Source organism: Haliotis rubra, unplaced genomic scaffold (assembly GCF_003918875.1).
Source record: "Haliotis rubra isolate DU_JTF1 unplaced genomic scaffold, ASM391887v1 Scf336, whole genome shotgun sequence".
Taxonomy (NCBI): domain Eukaryota; kingdom Metazoa; phylum Mollusca; class Gastropoda; order Lepetellida; family Haliotidae; genus Haliotis; species Haliotis rubra.
In genome coordinates, this window is record NW_025767009.1 from 800,666 (window position 1) to 817,046 (window position 16,381).

Consider the following 16,381-nt stretch of genomic DNA (forward strand, 5'->3'; position numbering starts at 1 on the left):
CATTCATGTGTTGCTGTTCCAAAGGTACAAATTATTATATATTATATTTAGTTGGAGAAGTATGTTCCCTAAATGAAGGGGTGGTGGGGGTAGCCTAGTGGTTAAAGAGTTTGCTCGTTACGCTAAAGACCGGGTTCAATTCCCTACATGGGTACAATGTATGAAGCCCATTTCTGGTGTCCCCTGCCATGATATTGCTGGAATATTGCAGAAAGTGGCATAAAACCCAAACTCACTCACTATTAATGAAGAAAATATACCTGGATTAGAAAGTGAAAAGTTGCACTCTTAGAAGCAGTTATGTCATTATGGATAATGGTTTGTTAGAACAAATCCCTTAAAAAATGTATCATTTGGACCTTGAATTGAACTGAAGGAAACAGACTCTACATATACTGACATCTTTGGGCACAAAGATGTACTGTCATTGGTTACAGGGGCAAATAGACCTGTTCGAGGATGATATGCAATAAATGGTTTAGAAATAAAGTAAGAAGTAGCTCAGTGGTTAGATATGTTGTGTGATTTGTATATTCTGACTATTTGACATTCATGTGGTGTCAGTAGGTAGTAGTATTGGCACAAATTGATGAGAATAACGTTAGTCATTGTATAAACATTTGATAATATTTGCCTCCGTCCACTTGAGTACAGGCATAATAATAATAATAATGTGTCCATTTATATAGGGCCAAACTCCACACTAGGTATGCCCATAGAGCTAACAATCAAGGCACAGCACATTATTACCCCGGATAACCCAAGCTGCCTGTTAGGCGCTAGAAGGTTATAGTCATATGACTTTTTCCACCGGGTACCCATTTTCCTGCTTGGTGAACAGAGACAATTTTGAACAAACTCACTTGCCTAAGGTGAGACCACATGTGTCACATGCGTTTCGTTGTGGGGCAGGACTCAAGTCCTAGAAACATCATACAATTTATTAATTCCATAAACATGTTTTTATGGGAATTTTATATTTTATGTAACAATACATGAGTTATTGGTATCAGGAATAAAGTAGCTATAAGTCTTTTTCTTTTTTTATGTAAATAGTGTAGTGTAGTTGAGTGGTTAGATTTTGCATGACAAATGTCAGAGTTCAAAGTTTCGGTAGGGTTCTGTTTGAAATGTCATACTTGGAGTGATATAGCTCATAATTGGTTTGATATCTTTAAGAGCAGCTCAAGAACATTACTCACTCATTTAATTGCAGATATCAAACCTGAAAACCTCTTGATAGGCAAAAATGATGTCCTCAAGTTGTGTGACTTTGGTAAGTATGACTCATTCTAGATGTAGTTTAAAGAGAACATGACGTAATGTATATTAACATATCGTTACTGACTGACAACAGCAAACATTATCAAAGCTGGTAGAAACGTCAGATTGAAGGAGAATGAGGTATATGTAAATTAATACCTTAATGAAATTTCCCCAGTAGATCATTTGGGCTAAAAATTTCCTTGAGAAAATGTTTTACTCAGCAGACCTGCAATCTAAAATTATCATTTCACCAAATGTCTACACTACACCTACTTTTCCTTGGTCAGTAAGGATCAAGGAACTGCTGGCGATAAAAGGAAAAAATGCCCTGGAAATTGGCATTAAATAAGCTTTTTTCATGCATTAGATTAAACAACTGAACTTGTTATTATGTGTTCTAAATTCAGTTGTCCATGTTATTATGTGTTCTAAATTCAGTTGTCCAAATATGAAGTCAGCTTTTAGTTAGGAAAGGGCCATACCCTACTATGGCTCACATATGACTTGTGGCAGTGTGAACGTTTGTGTTTCAGGGTTTGCCCGGACTATTACTGGTGGCACCAGTGGCTTGTATACAGACTACGTGGCCACACGGTGGTACCGGTCACCGGAACTGCTGCTAGGGTAAGTCAGTGAGCTAAATAGGATGTCTCATATCAAATGAGTCCAAATCTACCAGCCTCTTGCAAATGATATGTTATTTATTTACATTTTCTATCTGTCATTTCTATCTGGTTATCTTATAAGTATAAATATAGGTCAGTCATGCTCCATGCAGTTCTATGTAGGATACCTATGCTGTATGTGGGATAAACCTGTGAAGGTCTGGGTTTGAATATTGATCTTCAGTAACCCATGCTTGTCGTAAGAGGCGACTAACGGGATCGGGTGGTCAGGCTCTCTGACTTGGTTGGCACATGTCATCGGTTCCCACTTGCGTTGATATATGCTCATGCTGTTGATCACTAAATTGTCTGGTCCAGACTCGATTATTTACAGACTGCTGCCATAAAGCTGGAATATTGCTGAGTGCGGCGTAAAACTAAACTCACTCACTCACTATGTGGGATATCTATGTTTAATGCAGGACATCTACGTTCAATACAGATGTATGCTCCATAGGCTGATGCAGGAGGGGATCCCCTTGTCCTGAAAGTTTATTAAATGACCATTGAAACTCGGGTAAAAATGAAATGTGCACCCTCCCTTTTCTCAATAGTGTGCACACACTCCACAAAAACCCCCCAAAACCCCACCCCTTCTAAAAAGCTGTATCCGCCCCTGTGCTCTATGTAGGAAATCTCTGCTCCAAGTAGGACATCTGTACTCAGTGAAGGACATCTATATTCGATACAGATGTATGCTCTATGTAGGATACCATGCTCTATTTGGGATATCTGCTCAATGCAGGTCAGCTATGCTTTAAACAGATGTATGCTTTATGTAGAACATCTATGCTTTATGTGGGAGATCTGTGTTCAGTGCAGTATGTCTATGGTCCATGCAGATCTATGTTCTATGTGGGACATCTGTTCTCAGTGGAGACCATCTATGCTCTGTACAGAACGTTAGTGTCTACGTTTCAGAGCTGCCTATGGCAAGGCGGTGGACATCTGGGCTATTGGCTGTATCCTGGGTGAGCTGAGTGACGGTCAGCCTCTGTTCCCTGGCGAAAGTGAGATTGACCAGCTGTTTGTCATACAGAAAGTCATAGGGCCACTGCCGCCCGACCAGATGAACATGTTCTACAAGAACCCCAGATTCTCAGGGCTCAAGGTAGGAACAGGAATGTCTCTCTGACCAAGATGTGATCTTTACATTCACGGCAGAATCTCCTGGCTGTTGGAAACTTATACTAGAAGATGATGCCTAACAATGATTTTTGGTTCATAAATGCTTTTGACGTCTTAAGTTAAAGCAATTATATGAATGACTAAGTTAACTTCTGCATGTATCAATGCCCCTTTGCGGAGCCAGAATAGAATACGACCTCAGCACTCTGTTGTTTGCAGCCCTAAGCGACCTAATTGGGTCAATTAATGTGATTTGAAATGAACAAACTGTATGTGTTACTGAATCTAATGTGTGCGTGCATTGATTTCAGAAGTAGTTATTATGAAATACCAAGGTCTGTATTTATGATAATGTTATCATTTGTGTTTGTAGTTTCCAGCTGTAGCAAGTCCTCAAACACTCACCAAACGGTATATGGGAATCTTGAACAGTGTCCTCATAGACTTCATGCAAGTAAGCAACTGTGCAGAATGATTGCCAAATCTGAACAAGACGAGAATATCAGACTGCATTATGAGAGTGATACATAAGCCTTTCATTCCACCATAAATTTTAATTGTGTAACATGAATTTAAATAAAGACCCAGTTTTCCAAATCTCAAAGATCAGTGGGTTTGTGCAGTGCTTATTTATGCAGTTAACTGTCAGTTAAAATTTGCTTACTTTCTTATCAGTATTCAAGAAGTTTCTGTGTCTTTGTATGAGGTTTCCTTGAATATTCCTTGTGCGTTCCTCCAGCGAACACTGCAGCTTGACCCGCTGGACAGATCTCCCATTGAGGATTGTCTCCGTCATGAAGCGTTCATCACAGAACAGCTGCTGCATCGCAACAATCACGTCTCCATCAAAAACTATACCTCAAACAAGAAGCGGAAAACGGATAACACTGATGACATTAATAGGTAAAAATAAGTTCAGCTAGTCAACCATATGTCCTGTGTAGTTAAAGATGATGTGAGTAAGGTTTTAATAGACGTATAAATGCTTTGAGAGGACAGCACTATTTTTGGTTGATTGATTGAGCAGATGAAACGGGTAATGTTTTGACATTGTTTTCTGGTTGTGAAGCTGATTGCGCACAGGTGTTCCTCATCAGATCTGGGCAGTGTCATCCACTGCCTGGTGCAGAGTCGTGGTTTATAGGTGGACGCGAAAGTGTATTAACATTGCTGCCTGTAGCGTAAACCAACACTAATGTGACCCAACGCTAACTAAGATTCAGAACCTATTGGGGATTTCACTGATGAATAGGTCCCGAGGAACGTTTGCAGGTAGAAAGAGGCAATGAAATGGATCAGGTGGTCAGACTTGGTTGGTGCATTTTATCATATCCCAATTATGTAGATGAATGCTCATGATGTCAATCACTGGACAGTCCAGTCCAGACTTGATTATTTACAGACTGATGTCATATAGCTGTAATATTGCTGAGTGCGGTGTTAGAACAAGACACACTCTCATATATATGTTTATTTGGCTTTGATCACTGTATTCTTTATGAAACTTTTTTGGTGTAGCTATAGCAAATTACTGTTGCTGTTTGATGACACAGTCTCTGTCTGTACAGTGAGAACATGAAGAATACGAACCGTCCTGGCACAGGGGCCGGGCAGGAGAACCGGGTATTTGAAGCAGAGAAGATGGACACAGATGAAGAGAAGAGCTATGTGATCCAGGGGACCTCTTCTTCCACTGGAGACATGAAGTTCTTGAAGCAGGTGCGCAACCAGTCCACTGCCAACTCCACCAACAAAACGAGTGTGGTGCTACGTCAGGTGAAAGGTCAGCAGCAAGGGGAGGATGAGGATGAGGACTGTGGTGAGGGAGGCAGTGCCCGGCAACAGAACCGGGCAGTAAGCAGAACAGAGATTACCATAATGGATGCTGATCCCAAGCTGGGTAACAAATACCCCGAATCGAAGAAGTCCACGTTTGACAATCGCCATCAAAGTACATTTCAGGATTTTCGTAATGGAAACCTTTTGGAGTTCAATGCAAACTCTTCTAAGAATCGAACTCAAGGGCAACAAGAATCAAGTGCTATGCAGTCATCAAATGATGACAAGATGGATTGGACAGTGAGTGACTCGAGGTATATGAAAAAGAGAGATAGTGTGATGGACGTGCACCAGCATGACCCCCAGGGATGGGGAGGAGGAGGAGTTTGAGTCCTCACCCCGGGGAAAGAGCAATACCTTTACCATTAGTCTTCAGGCCCCTGGGCAGGGCCAGCCCACCGGTGGAGGTGGTGTGGGGGGTTACCCCACAGGTGGAGTTGGGGGGAAGGGCAGCAGTAACGCTGCCAGTCCGCGCATGGACAGGAAGAAGGTGAGACGACGCACATCACGAAGCAGCACCCAGGTACATCACAGCAGGTTGCTTGTTACACTGGTGATGGGGTAGTTGGAGCTGCTTGTTTCACTGCTTGTGGGGTAGATCCAGTTGTAGTTGTAGGTGCAGTAGTTGTTGTAGTTGTAGTTGCTGTTGCATTTGGAGCATTAGATGTATGTTTGTTTCCATGGTGTCTTTCTGTGTCAAGTTTTAATTCATGCTAATGGTGCTTTTATCCTATAAGCATGACAGGGGCAGTGGAGTAGCCTAGTGGTTAAAGCATTTGCTTTCGTCTCGCCAAAGACCTGGGTTTGATTCTCCACATGGGTACAGTGTGTGAAGCCCAATTCTGGTGTCCCCTGCTGTGATATATCTGTAATGTTGCTAAAAGCGGCGTAAAACTAAACTCACTCACTATAAGCATGACAAGAGAACTGTAAATGTCCTATGCTAGTGTTACCTGAACATGCTCGAGTTGATTGACATGTTAGGTTCACAGCAGAAGCTTCCAATAATCACGTATATCATGCTCCTAACAAACTTAGAGGTACACCTAACTTTGTGAGAAGAGTTAATCCTGTTATGGAATTGAACTGGGTGGCTAGGTGTTGTCATTTGCTGATTATAAATGAGGTGGTGTTATTGAATTCCAAAGGTACCAGTAGAGGGTGGCACCTACATTAATGTGAAGCATTCATTTCATGATTTACAGTAACCTCTTTTAATGGTTTGTGGGATGTTTGGATATTTCAATTATGAAAAAACATTTCTACAAACAATTGCAAAAAATGTATCTACAAGCTGTATTTACATTGTGCATTTGCTTTTAGTTCAACGCTATATGAATAGCCACCCATCTTCCAACATCTCTATCATCTTGGGTGCACACACACACACACATCCCATACTCCTCACAGTGACACCTCATTCATGACATAATCGGTCAAATGCGACGTGAGTTGGGGTAGAGTTTGGTATTAATATCACCCAGATCTATCCACTGAGACATCTTAGACTGCCAATGTTGGGAGTGCTATTTTGTCAAGCCCTCTCCATGCTTGTCGTAAGAGGCGACTAATGGGATCGTGTAGTCAGGCTCGCTGACTTGGTTGACACATGTCATATTTTGATGCGCATGCTGTTGATCACTGGATTGTCTGGTCCTGACTCAATTATTTACAGACCGCCGTCATATAGCTGGAATATTGCTGAGTGCGGCTTAAAACGAAACTCCCCCACTCACTGTAGCCCTCTCATTATCTGTAGACATCGAGGCAGCCTCCAACAAGGATTCAGCTTAGCACTAGCCTGCAAGCAGGAGTCAGTCTGTTATGGGTATTCAAATAGCTGGGAGAATTAAAGGGGTTTATAGGAATGCCCTTATATGGTCATACATTAGGTAAGACTATCAAGGTTAAGTGTCCTCACAGCTCAGTTGTATATCCAAGCACAGCTTTAATGTTTAAATGTGTGTATATACTGATATTGTGTAGAGGTGTGGGGGTTACCTAATATACAATTTCAAATACTAATGAATGTGTTTAACAATATGTTTTGAAAATACTGGTATGGTTTTATGAATTGATCACATATCTATTTTGGGGGTCAGTCTGATGTATGGGTTCATTTTCAAATTATTTGGGTAATATTTAGTTAGTTCACAGTGATTTATGATGAAAGAATGCAATAAATTGTGGCATGCATTGCAATATGTGAATCATTATTGCATTATACTGCAGTATGAAAGTCAGGCTTGTAGTACTCATCTCTACTAATCATGCTAATATGTACTGCATGTAGCTTTGCAAACACTAACACTAATTTGTCACTTGAAATGATTGTGTTACTCTGTTTATATCATGCTTTTCTACAGATGCTCTTATTTTTCAAAGTACACAAATCAGTGATTTATGGAAAACGTACAGATTTCATAAATGGAAATGTTGGCAAAATACTTTTTGCTAAAGATTTTCTATTCAAAGAAAAAAATCTACTGATTGGAGAGTTTGGAATAATAATAAATTTCTGATAACTACCATTTTGCTCCAAATTTGTTTTCCAGTGGTATGTTAATAGGCATGAAACCTCATTCTCTCATTTACTTGTAATGTTCAGTTCTTGGACCAGGCCATGCAGGATGAGCTTCAGAGAATAAAGAATGATACTCTTGGCAAGAAGAAGATGAGGGATGGGGGTGTCCCCATTCACAACCTCACAGAGAAGCTGTCATATGCCAAGGTAAGTCACAGACAGTGGAATTAATTCTACCTTTGAAACCAGGAAAATATTAAGTGAGAACATCTCTTGCTATAGCATTTAACCAGGACATGATCATATTGATAAAACAGTCATATGTTCTTGTTAAGGACATTGTCTGTGTTAAGGCATGCATGTTGTGATTGCCGAGCTCCAGGATGGATTTTGTTGAACTAGGTCCCAATCCACAAAGGGTTGGTGACATTGTGACATATCCTATCTTCATACTTTATCATAGGCTTATGATAGTGCTATGAATGTTTTGTGGATTGGGGACCTGGAAGCCAATATTACAGTAATTCTTCAAAGGCATTTAGAAGGTTGTGTAGTAATACAAGACAAATCTTATGGATAACAACTTCTTGGTTTATTTATTATTCTTTTATTCAGGTGAATAAAGGGGCACCTGAAGAAGGCAAGCCATAGCCCAGAAACGTTGTGAAAAATAAACCAAAAAGTGGTTATCCATAACATTTGTCTTGTATTAATATTACAGTAATTAATTACTCACATCATTGCATTACTTGACTGAGTCAGTTTGAAATTTGTATTTCCTCCTGAATTTTCATCTGTACATAAAATTTCAAACAGTCTCAGGCAACCAATGCAGTGATGTTGCAAGTCGAAGGTTGCATCTGTGGCAAATGATGAGAAGTATATGCCAGGATTCCGTGTCCAAGGTCGATGATGTATCATTGGATGGCAGCTGGCATGATAGTTTGTCATGCTATCAAACATTGGTTGTCCTGACCTCATCTTCAATATTTCCAGGCGGGTGATATTTAATCCTGGAATAATGCAGACTACATCCTCAACATACACCTACTCACACGTAACTTGTATCTTACAACAATGATGCTACTGAATGTTTCTTTGTGGGTGTGCACCTTTCATTATCTTAGGAATCTGAAATATTGTTTGTAATTCCCCCATTCACTGACTGTCTTTGTACCATGTATCATCTTTGTACCATGTATCATCTTTGTACCATGTATCATCTGTACCCACAGCTGCAGCCGGGCATGGACCCTGCATCCGCTGCCGCCACCAATACCAAGTTCAAGGACTCTCACAACTATGGCGGTGCCCCACGCCGGACACGGAACCAGTATTATGGTGAGTTGCCCCATCACGCCATCACAGACGTCCACATACTCCAACCGCAGTGTGTCTCAGCTCCTGTGGAAACCATTATTCACATTCTCACTTTAGTTTAGTTGGGATTCACACTTGAATAGATTCACACGTTACTTAGTAATGACAGTTCATGATTTCAGAATTATATTCTGAAAAATATTTCTTGAGATTTGATTGGCTAACCATGCAATCTTTTGTGTGAGTATGTTTCCACCAAAAGAATATTAGATCACAGGGACTTTTTTTCTTGATTGGTTGGTAACAGCATGGTAAGGGCTTGTGATGTGTTATTGAGCAACGTCGCCCATTTACACAGTGTACACACAAATTTATCTCAGTTCCGTAATATTTCAGTTGATACTATGTCAACTTGATTTCAGTGGATTTGATATTATTTTTCACCTTTCCATTACAAAATATTCCAGGAGGCTGTGTAAATTTGATTAGTTTCGTTAGATTAGTTAGTATTGAGGATTTCCAAAAATATTAAAGCTGATAAGGGTTGAAAAAATTGTTTGGCACCAAATACAAGAAACAGGAATTAGACTTTGGGTATAAAACAAAAGTTAAGTTCAGCTGTCCATAAAAGGTTGAAAAGAAATGTAACAGCTGTCAAAATATAGGTTGGTTAGCAATATGTTTATGAAATATTTATCGGAATATTAATATTATAGATTGAGAATTCAGAGACTGATAAGGGTTGAAGAATTTGAAAGGCACCAAGTATGACAAATATAAGGGAACTTGAAGTTAAAGAATGTGGGGGTAAAACTAGTTACCAAGGTTGTAACTACAAACCCGCATTATTGTAGTTAAGTTGACCTGTCAACAAAAGGCTGAAAGAAATAATTACAGAAATTTTGTGTACTGACAAAATATGATGCAAACCAGTCTGTAAATTATGGGGAATACTTGGTTCCAAATATTCCAATTCATGACGTTCGTGTAGCTTGGTATCGATTTGGGTTTGCTGAAGTTGGTATTGAGTGCCAAATGTGTGTTTTGTCAGATTCAGGCTATGACATACATGAAGCAAGCACATCACCAGGTAATGTAGACGTTAGAGCAGCTTCCTGTTGGGTCCGCCAGGGGACCGTCTCTGTCAACAGGAAACATGGCAGGTGCATCATGGGTAGAAGCAGACACAATACAATGCAAAGTCTTTTTGTCGATAGCATATTAATGATCTCAGTTTTGTTTGAGGTTATTTGAAATTTCTTGAAATCACAAAAGTGAATTTGATAATAATAATGATTTTGAATCATATATGTACAAAATACAAAAGATACATTTTAGAAATTATCTCACATGAAAGTGTTCTTCATTTTTTGTGATCGTGGATAGAGTCCTTACTGCATACAAAAAGTCTCAAATCTCAATAATGACTTTCAAGCCAAATTGTTTTGTTTATATACGCATCTTTCCTTGCATTCTTGTGTGTGATTTTTGACTGTTTATGTTACTATAGTTCCCATGATGCACTTGGGTATGTTTTCGTCTCATGTTGCTGCTATTGCCATGTTTGTTTGCATTGCACAGTTTCAGTTTGAACAGGGCACCAAAAGGTTACATTTGTATTGATGAGATTTACATGTTATCCGTTTATTATGTTAAAGTTCCATTTGAGTTGTTACTGAAAGTTTCAAGTGAATTAGGCTAATCAGCCATAATATGTTTATTATAAACAGAATGAAATTTGAAATACAGAGAAAAGGCAACAGTGCCCCTTAAATTTAAACTTCAGTTTTGACAGTAATTTGTCAATTGCATTTGATCATTCCAAAACCATTTTTTTAATCTGCAGAATAATGTGATATATTTCTTTTTACAAAAGTGTCAGAATGATGACTGAAAAACCATTGTGACCTTCTATCTCAATGTCATCATGATAGATAACTCTTGCTTTCTGCTGGTAGTCGGGAAACAGATCATAGCTTGGATTAAGTGCAAAATCTTTCTCCTGAAGTATGACTTGCTTAATATTCTCTGCTCAAAGGGAAATCGTCAGTCTTAAGCTTCACATTCTGCTTGTACAGTGATAGTTTATGACATTGTTGTAAGGTGTGCTATGTTTGGGAGACCTGTTCAGGTTCTAACCAGCTTGTATGAACAGAATAACAACTAGTTCCGAGTTTTAGAGCACAAATGTTGAAAACGCACAGCCCATTAACCATTGATTGATGTGATTAGAGCAGACCAACATTTTGAGTCAGAAACAACGTTACATTTTACAAGATTTTTTTCATTGTATTTTCATCAATGATTCATTTTCAGTTTTCACTATTTCTTCAGGCAGTGTAAGCAGTTGAAGCTTTCACTTGAATTTCAGTTCTGTAAGGTCAATAAATAGAATATTACAACTAATTCCTATCCAAGGCTGCGTTTTATATGATTTAAGGTTTGAATTTCTGAGGAATCTGCTGTTTCAGATGATAAACGTATTTCCTATCACAAGCTTTTGAACTTAATCTTACAGACACATTCCTTCTAGATTTCAGCTACTCTCGAGACATGAATCGTGACAATCGTCATCTAAGTCTCCAGACAAGGTCATATGCAAAGTATGTGGGTCACCAGCCCTATCACCTGAGGTCGGAGTCCCCATCACACAACCACTATGCCCCCTGGTGAGTGTCAGGTCACGTGTAGGGCAACTGGGTTAGAAATATACAGATATTTGTGTCATTTGTCATCTGTATTCAGCATGTGTTGTATAATCTGGTCTGGATATTGATTTATTGGTTCAAGATTATAGTTGGTTTTTTATTGGTTTCGATAGATATATGCGTTGAAAATTTCTGTACTTTGATCTGTGTGTAGGAACACCATGCCAATCATGACCTGGTATGGAAGACCTAGAGTAGAATTTTACGTTTTTGCTTTAGACATGTGAATAAAGGGAATTATAACCTAAACTTCAAACAAATATTAGTACTGGTACTTTCAAAAATGTCTTGATGATTAAATACAGTGTAACAGTATTTGACCAACTGCAATTTTCCAGTCATTATTTATTTGATGGAAAGTCATAGGAAACTATAAGAAAATTTCTAGACAAATAATGTGACAGGAGATTTATCTCCAAGTTTCTGCCAGTGTTGGATTGTGGATTGGCTAAGTGGACTTGCTGTGAATAGCTCAGCATTGCTGAACCACAATTTGATAATATTGTAAAATTGATTCATGTGTGTGCTGCATCTGAAATATTTTGGACATTTTACGTATCAGTATTTTCCTTGTTAATCTTGCAGAAGTTCTGCTTTCAGAAATGACAATATTCAGATGACCTTTGATCACTGCCCTTGTAGAATTACAAGGGTAGAACTGCTGTTAGCTGATCTGGAAGTACTGGTTGTCATTTCAGGCGTGGTGTAGAGACCCCTGGCGCCAGTGAGAGATATAATGGAGCTTCCATGATGAGTCTCGCCAGGAAAAAGAAGAAGCAGAAGTTCTTGCAGGTAGCTGACACCGAACTAACGCATGTTCATAAACTGTTTCTTGGGTTACTGAATCTTTTTCAAATCACAACTTGTACTCGATGAAACCCCCCAGTATGACGATCTGACGACACCTCCAAAGATTGTCATGCCAAGTGAACTTTTTATCAGCCAGTTGGCATCAAGGATTTTAAATTCTTCCGTATGAGTTTGCAAATCCATTTAAACAGGGATACCTAAATTCTCTATGTAAAAATTAACTAATACACAATTTTGAAGGTAGAAAGTATTGGCACCATTGTAATGGTTTGGATATTTCATTTATCCTGTCCTTTCTGTCAAATCTTTACCAAAATGGGAGCCTTTCATTGAAGGAATATTTGTGTTCTCTCTGGGTTTCATTTGTACAAAGTATCTGAATTAGTGTTGGTCCGGTTTAACTGAAATAATTGAAGATTGGTCGCAGTGACAAGACGACCATGCAATCGAACATGTTTTCTCATAATCGAACACAAAGAATTTTGGAATACTTGTTTGCAACAAACAATAAATTTCACAAGGTTGGTTTTGTGTGTGTCATTTAATTTACATTTCATAAGCACTTCAACTTGTTCCAAGTCATGATTGAATTTATCTTAAACACTTCAGGAAAATTATGACCTGACATACTAGTCTTCCTTTATAGATGTGACATTTTGTGCAATTTGAAAAAACAACCTCAAAGAACTACAGTTTTTTCTTTATTTTCTTGTGTGCATTAACAAAGATAACAGGAACATTTGATAAATGATGCTAACCAATTATGTTCGATGATTGGACCAATGGACCAATAATCATCAATTATGAGATTTTAACCAATTCCCAACACTAATCTGCATAGAGGGGGTTAAAAGTAGTGAAACTGAATCTTCACAGAGCTAAAAGCAGATTGGCAGAGAGGTATCGTAGCAGATAAAAATATTTTATTCAGTTTTGTAGGTTATATACTCATATTTGTAAGTTTTGTATGTACTTTTATTTACATAGGTGGGGACAATAGTTTTGAGAGAAAATTGCTCTTTCTAAATTTTCAATTATAGGTCCCAGCCATTGGTGGTTGTTGTACAAGGTGATTGCTTGAACAAGATGGCTCATTGCTCATAATATCAATCACTTGGCTGGTCCAGTGTTGGTCATTGCTGATCATGCTCGTGTTATAAATCAACTATATACAGGTGTGATGAAGACATATTTTTGACTCCAGTATAAAACAGCATTCATACACTCGGTCATTCTGTCCATAGAATATCAATCCTGACCTTGAAGATGGGCGTCTCTCTCCATCTGTGCCAACGAGGAACCCTTCTCGTATGTCTCGAGCTGAGGTTGACTGGAAGGAAGATGGGGAACTGACATGTGAGGCCTACACACCCAGAGACCCACCCTCTCAGAAGGATGTTGGATACCGTGATGTCGGGGGCTGGGACAAAAAGCAGCACTACAAGCAGGGTGTCCAGATGAGGAAACTCACTCAGACACCAGTAGACAGGGTATGTAGATTGTAGAGGTGACACCAGTAGACAGGGTATGTAGATTGTAGAGAGTGACAACCAGTAGACAGGGTGTGTAGATTGTAGACGTGACACCAGTAGACAGGGGTGGGTGTGGGATTGTGTAGAGGTGACACCAGTAGACAGGGTATGTAGATTGTAGAGGTGACACCAGTAGACAGGGTATGTAGATTGTAGAGTGACACCAGTAGACAGGGTGTGTAGATTGTAGAGTGACACCAGTAGACAGGGTATGTAGATTGTAGAGGTGACACCAGTAGACAGGGTATGTAGATTGTAGAGTGACAACAGTAGACAGGGTGTGTTGATTGTAGAGGTGACACCAGTAGACAGGGTATGTAGATTGTAGAGGTGACACCAGTAGACTGGGTGTGTAGATTGTAGAGTGACACCAGTAGACAGGGTATGTAGATTGTAGAGGTGACACCAGTAGACTGGGTGTGTAGATTGTAGAGTGACACCAGTAGACTGGGTGTGTAGATTGTAGAGGTGACACCAGTAGACAAGGTATGTAGATTGTAGAGGTGACACCAGTAGACAGGGTGTGTAGATTGTAGAGGTGACACCAGTAGACAGGGTATGTAGATTGTAGAGTGACACCAGTAGACAGGGTGTGTAGATTGTAGAGGTGACACCAGTAGACAGGGTGTGTAGATTGTAGAGGTGACACCAGTAGACAGGGTATGTAGATTGTAGAGGTGACACCAGTAGACAGGGTGTGTAGATTGTAGAGGTGACACCAGTAGACAGGGTGTGTAGATTGTAGAGTGACACCAGTAGACAGGGTGTGTAGATTGTAGAGGTGACACCAGTACACAAGGTATGTAGATTGTAGAGTGACACCAGTAGACAGGGTGTGTAGATTGTAGAGTGACACCAGTAGACTGGGTGTGTAGATTGTAGAGGTCACACCAGTAGACTGGGTGGGTAGATTGTAGAGTGACACCAGTAGACAGGGTGTGTAGATTGTAGAGGTGACACCAGTGGACAGGGGTGTGTAGATTGTAGAGTGACACCAGTGGACATGGTGTGTAGATTGTAGAGGTGACAACAGTAGACAGGGTGTGTAGATTGTAGAGGTGACACCAGTAGACAGGGTATGTAGATTGTAGAGGTGACACCAGTAGACAGGGTGTGTAGATTGTAGAGGTGACACCAGTAGACTGGGTGTGTAGATTGTAGAGGTGACACCAGTAGACAGGGTATGTAGATTGTAGAGTGACACCAGTAGACAGGGTGTGTAGATTGTAGAGGTGACACCAGTACACAAGGTATGTAGATTGTAGAGTGACACCAGTAGACAGGGTGTGTAGATTGTAGAGTGACACCAGTAGACTGGGTGTGTAGATTGTAGAGGTGACACCAGTAGACTGGGTAGGTAGATTGTAGAGTGACACCAGTAGACAGGGTGTGTAGATTGTAGAGGTGACACCAGTGGACAGGGTGTCCAGATGAGGAAATTCACTCAGACACCAGTGGACATGGTGTGTAGATTGTAGAGGTGACAACAGTAGACAGGGTGAGTCAATTGTAGAGGTGACACCAGTAGACAGGGTATGTAGATTGTAGAGGTGACACCAGTAGACTGGGTGTGTAGATTGTACAGGTTTGCCTGGCCCAGGTTCAATAATTTACTGTCAAAACAGCTGGAACATTGCTGACCAGTGCCTCTTTATTCACAACATACACACGCACAACAATATTTATCTTTTCTCGTAATTGCTGCAGTATTTCCAGAATTCACTCACTCATACTGACATAACTCTGACTCTCTACTATTTTATTTGACCAGGGTGTGCGTCTTCAGCCAATACAAAAATCCTTACATCGTGGCAACTCCCCAGAAAACTCACCCCCAAGTAAAACTTACCCAAAGACTGAGCAAGACTCAAAGACCCTCACATCAATGTCCGGGACAGAACTAAGGACGGGACCCAAGTCTCGGCCCTCCTCGGTCATGGCGGATGAACCACCAGAGGGCGGGGTCGCATCCCCCCGCAACAGTGACCTCAGACCTGTCAAAGGCAAATCAATCAAAATGTCCGACTACCGGGGGTACCAGGACCCTTACATGTGAGAAGTGCAGGGCCTCCTGTTTATGTCAATGTTGTTCTACAGGGACTCTCAAGAGGGGCTGCCATCACTTTATATAGGGAGTGTTAGTTCAGGTCAAACTGGCATTTGTACACGTCACTCAATGCCTCAGATAATCATTTGGTTTCACTCTGGGAGACAAATCTCAGAAAGGTCTTATCAATTTATATTAATTAATTGTGGTTATCGATTTCTCCTATCTGGAAGTGTTATGACATTGTTATCTTTGATATTATTTTACAGTTACAGATTCATTTAAGAGTTCAAGCATTATGAAATGTTAAATGATGCTCTGCACTGGCAATTCTCAGCAGTGTGTTGTTTTGTCAAGGCACACAGAAGGCCATAATATATTCACTATTAGGTTTTATCAGAATGTTTCAAGGGAGGCAATTCATATTTGTTTAAGAATTGTTCAAGACATGTTTTAACTACTTCAGTATGTCATTCTCTTGAAGTTCTCGAACAGAAAGATGGAAACCCACCTTCCAGATTGTCTTTATGGAAGTATTTGGG

General features: G+C 39.9%; 1 protein-coding gene across 1 annotated transcript in view; it reads left to right on the forward strand.

The window, feature by feature from the left end:
* Positions 1-16,381, forward strand: part of LOC124284407 (cyclin-dependent kinase-like 3) — a 53,612-nt gene extending 37,231 nt beyond the window's left edge. Inside the window, 14 exon segments of the mRNA XM_046720495.1 lie at positions 1,217-1,276; positions 1,800-1,890; positions 2,853-3,042; positions 3,433-3,513; positions 3,799-3,962; positions 4,628-5,216; positions 5,218-5,388; positions 7,507-7,629; positions 8,658-8,763; positions 9,794-9,832; positions 11,276-11,411; positions 12,149-12,242; positions 13,505-13,750; positions 15,564-16,381. Of these exon segments, the coding sequence (XP_046576451.1) occupies positions 1,217-1,276; positions 1,800-1,890; positions 2,853-3,042; positions 3,433-3,513; positions 3,799-3,962; positions 4,628-5,216; positions 5,218-5,388; positions 7,507-7,629; positions 8,658-8,763; positions 9,794-9,832; positions 11,276-11,411; positions 12,149-12,242; positions 13,505-13,750; positions 15,564-15,848 (2,375 nt within the window). The 3' untranslated portion in view covers positions 15,849-16,381.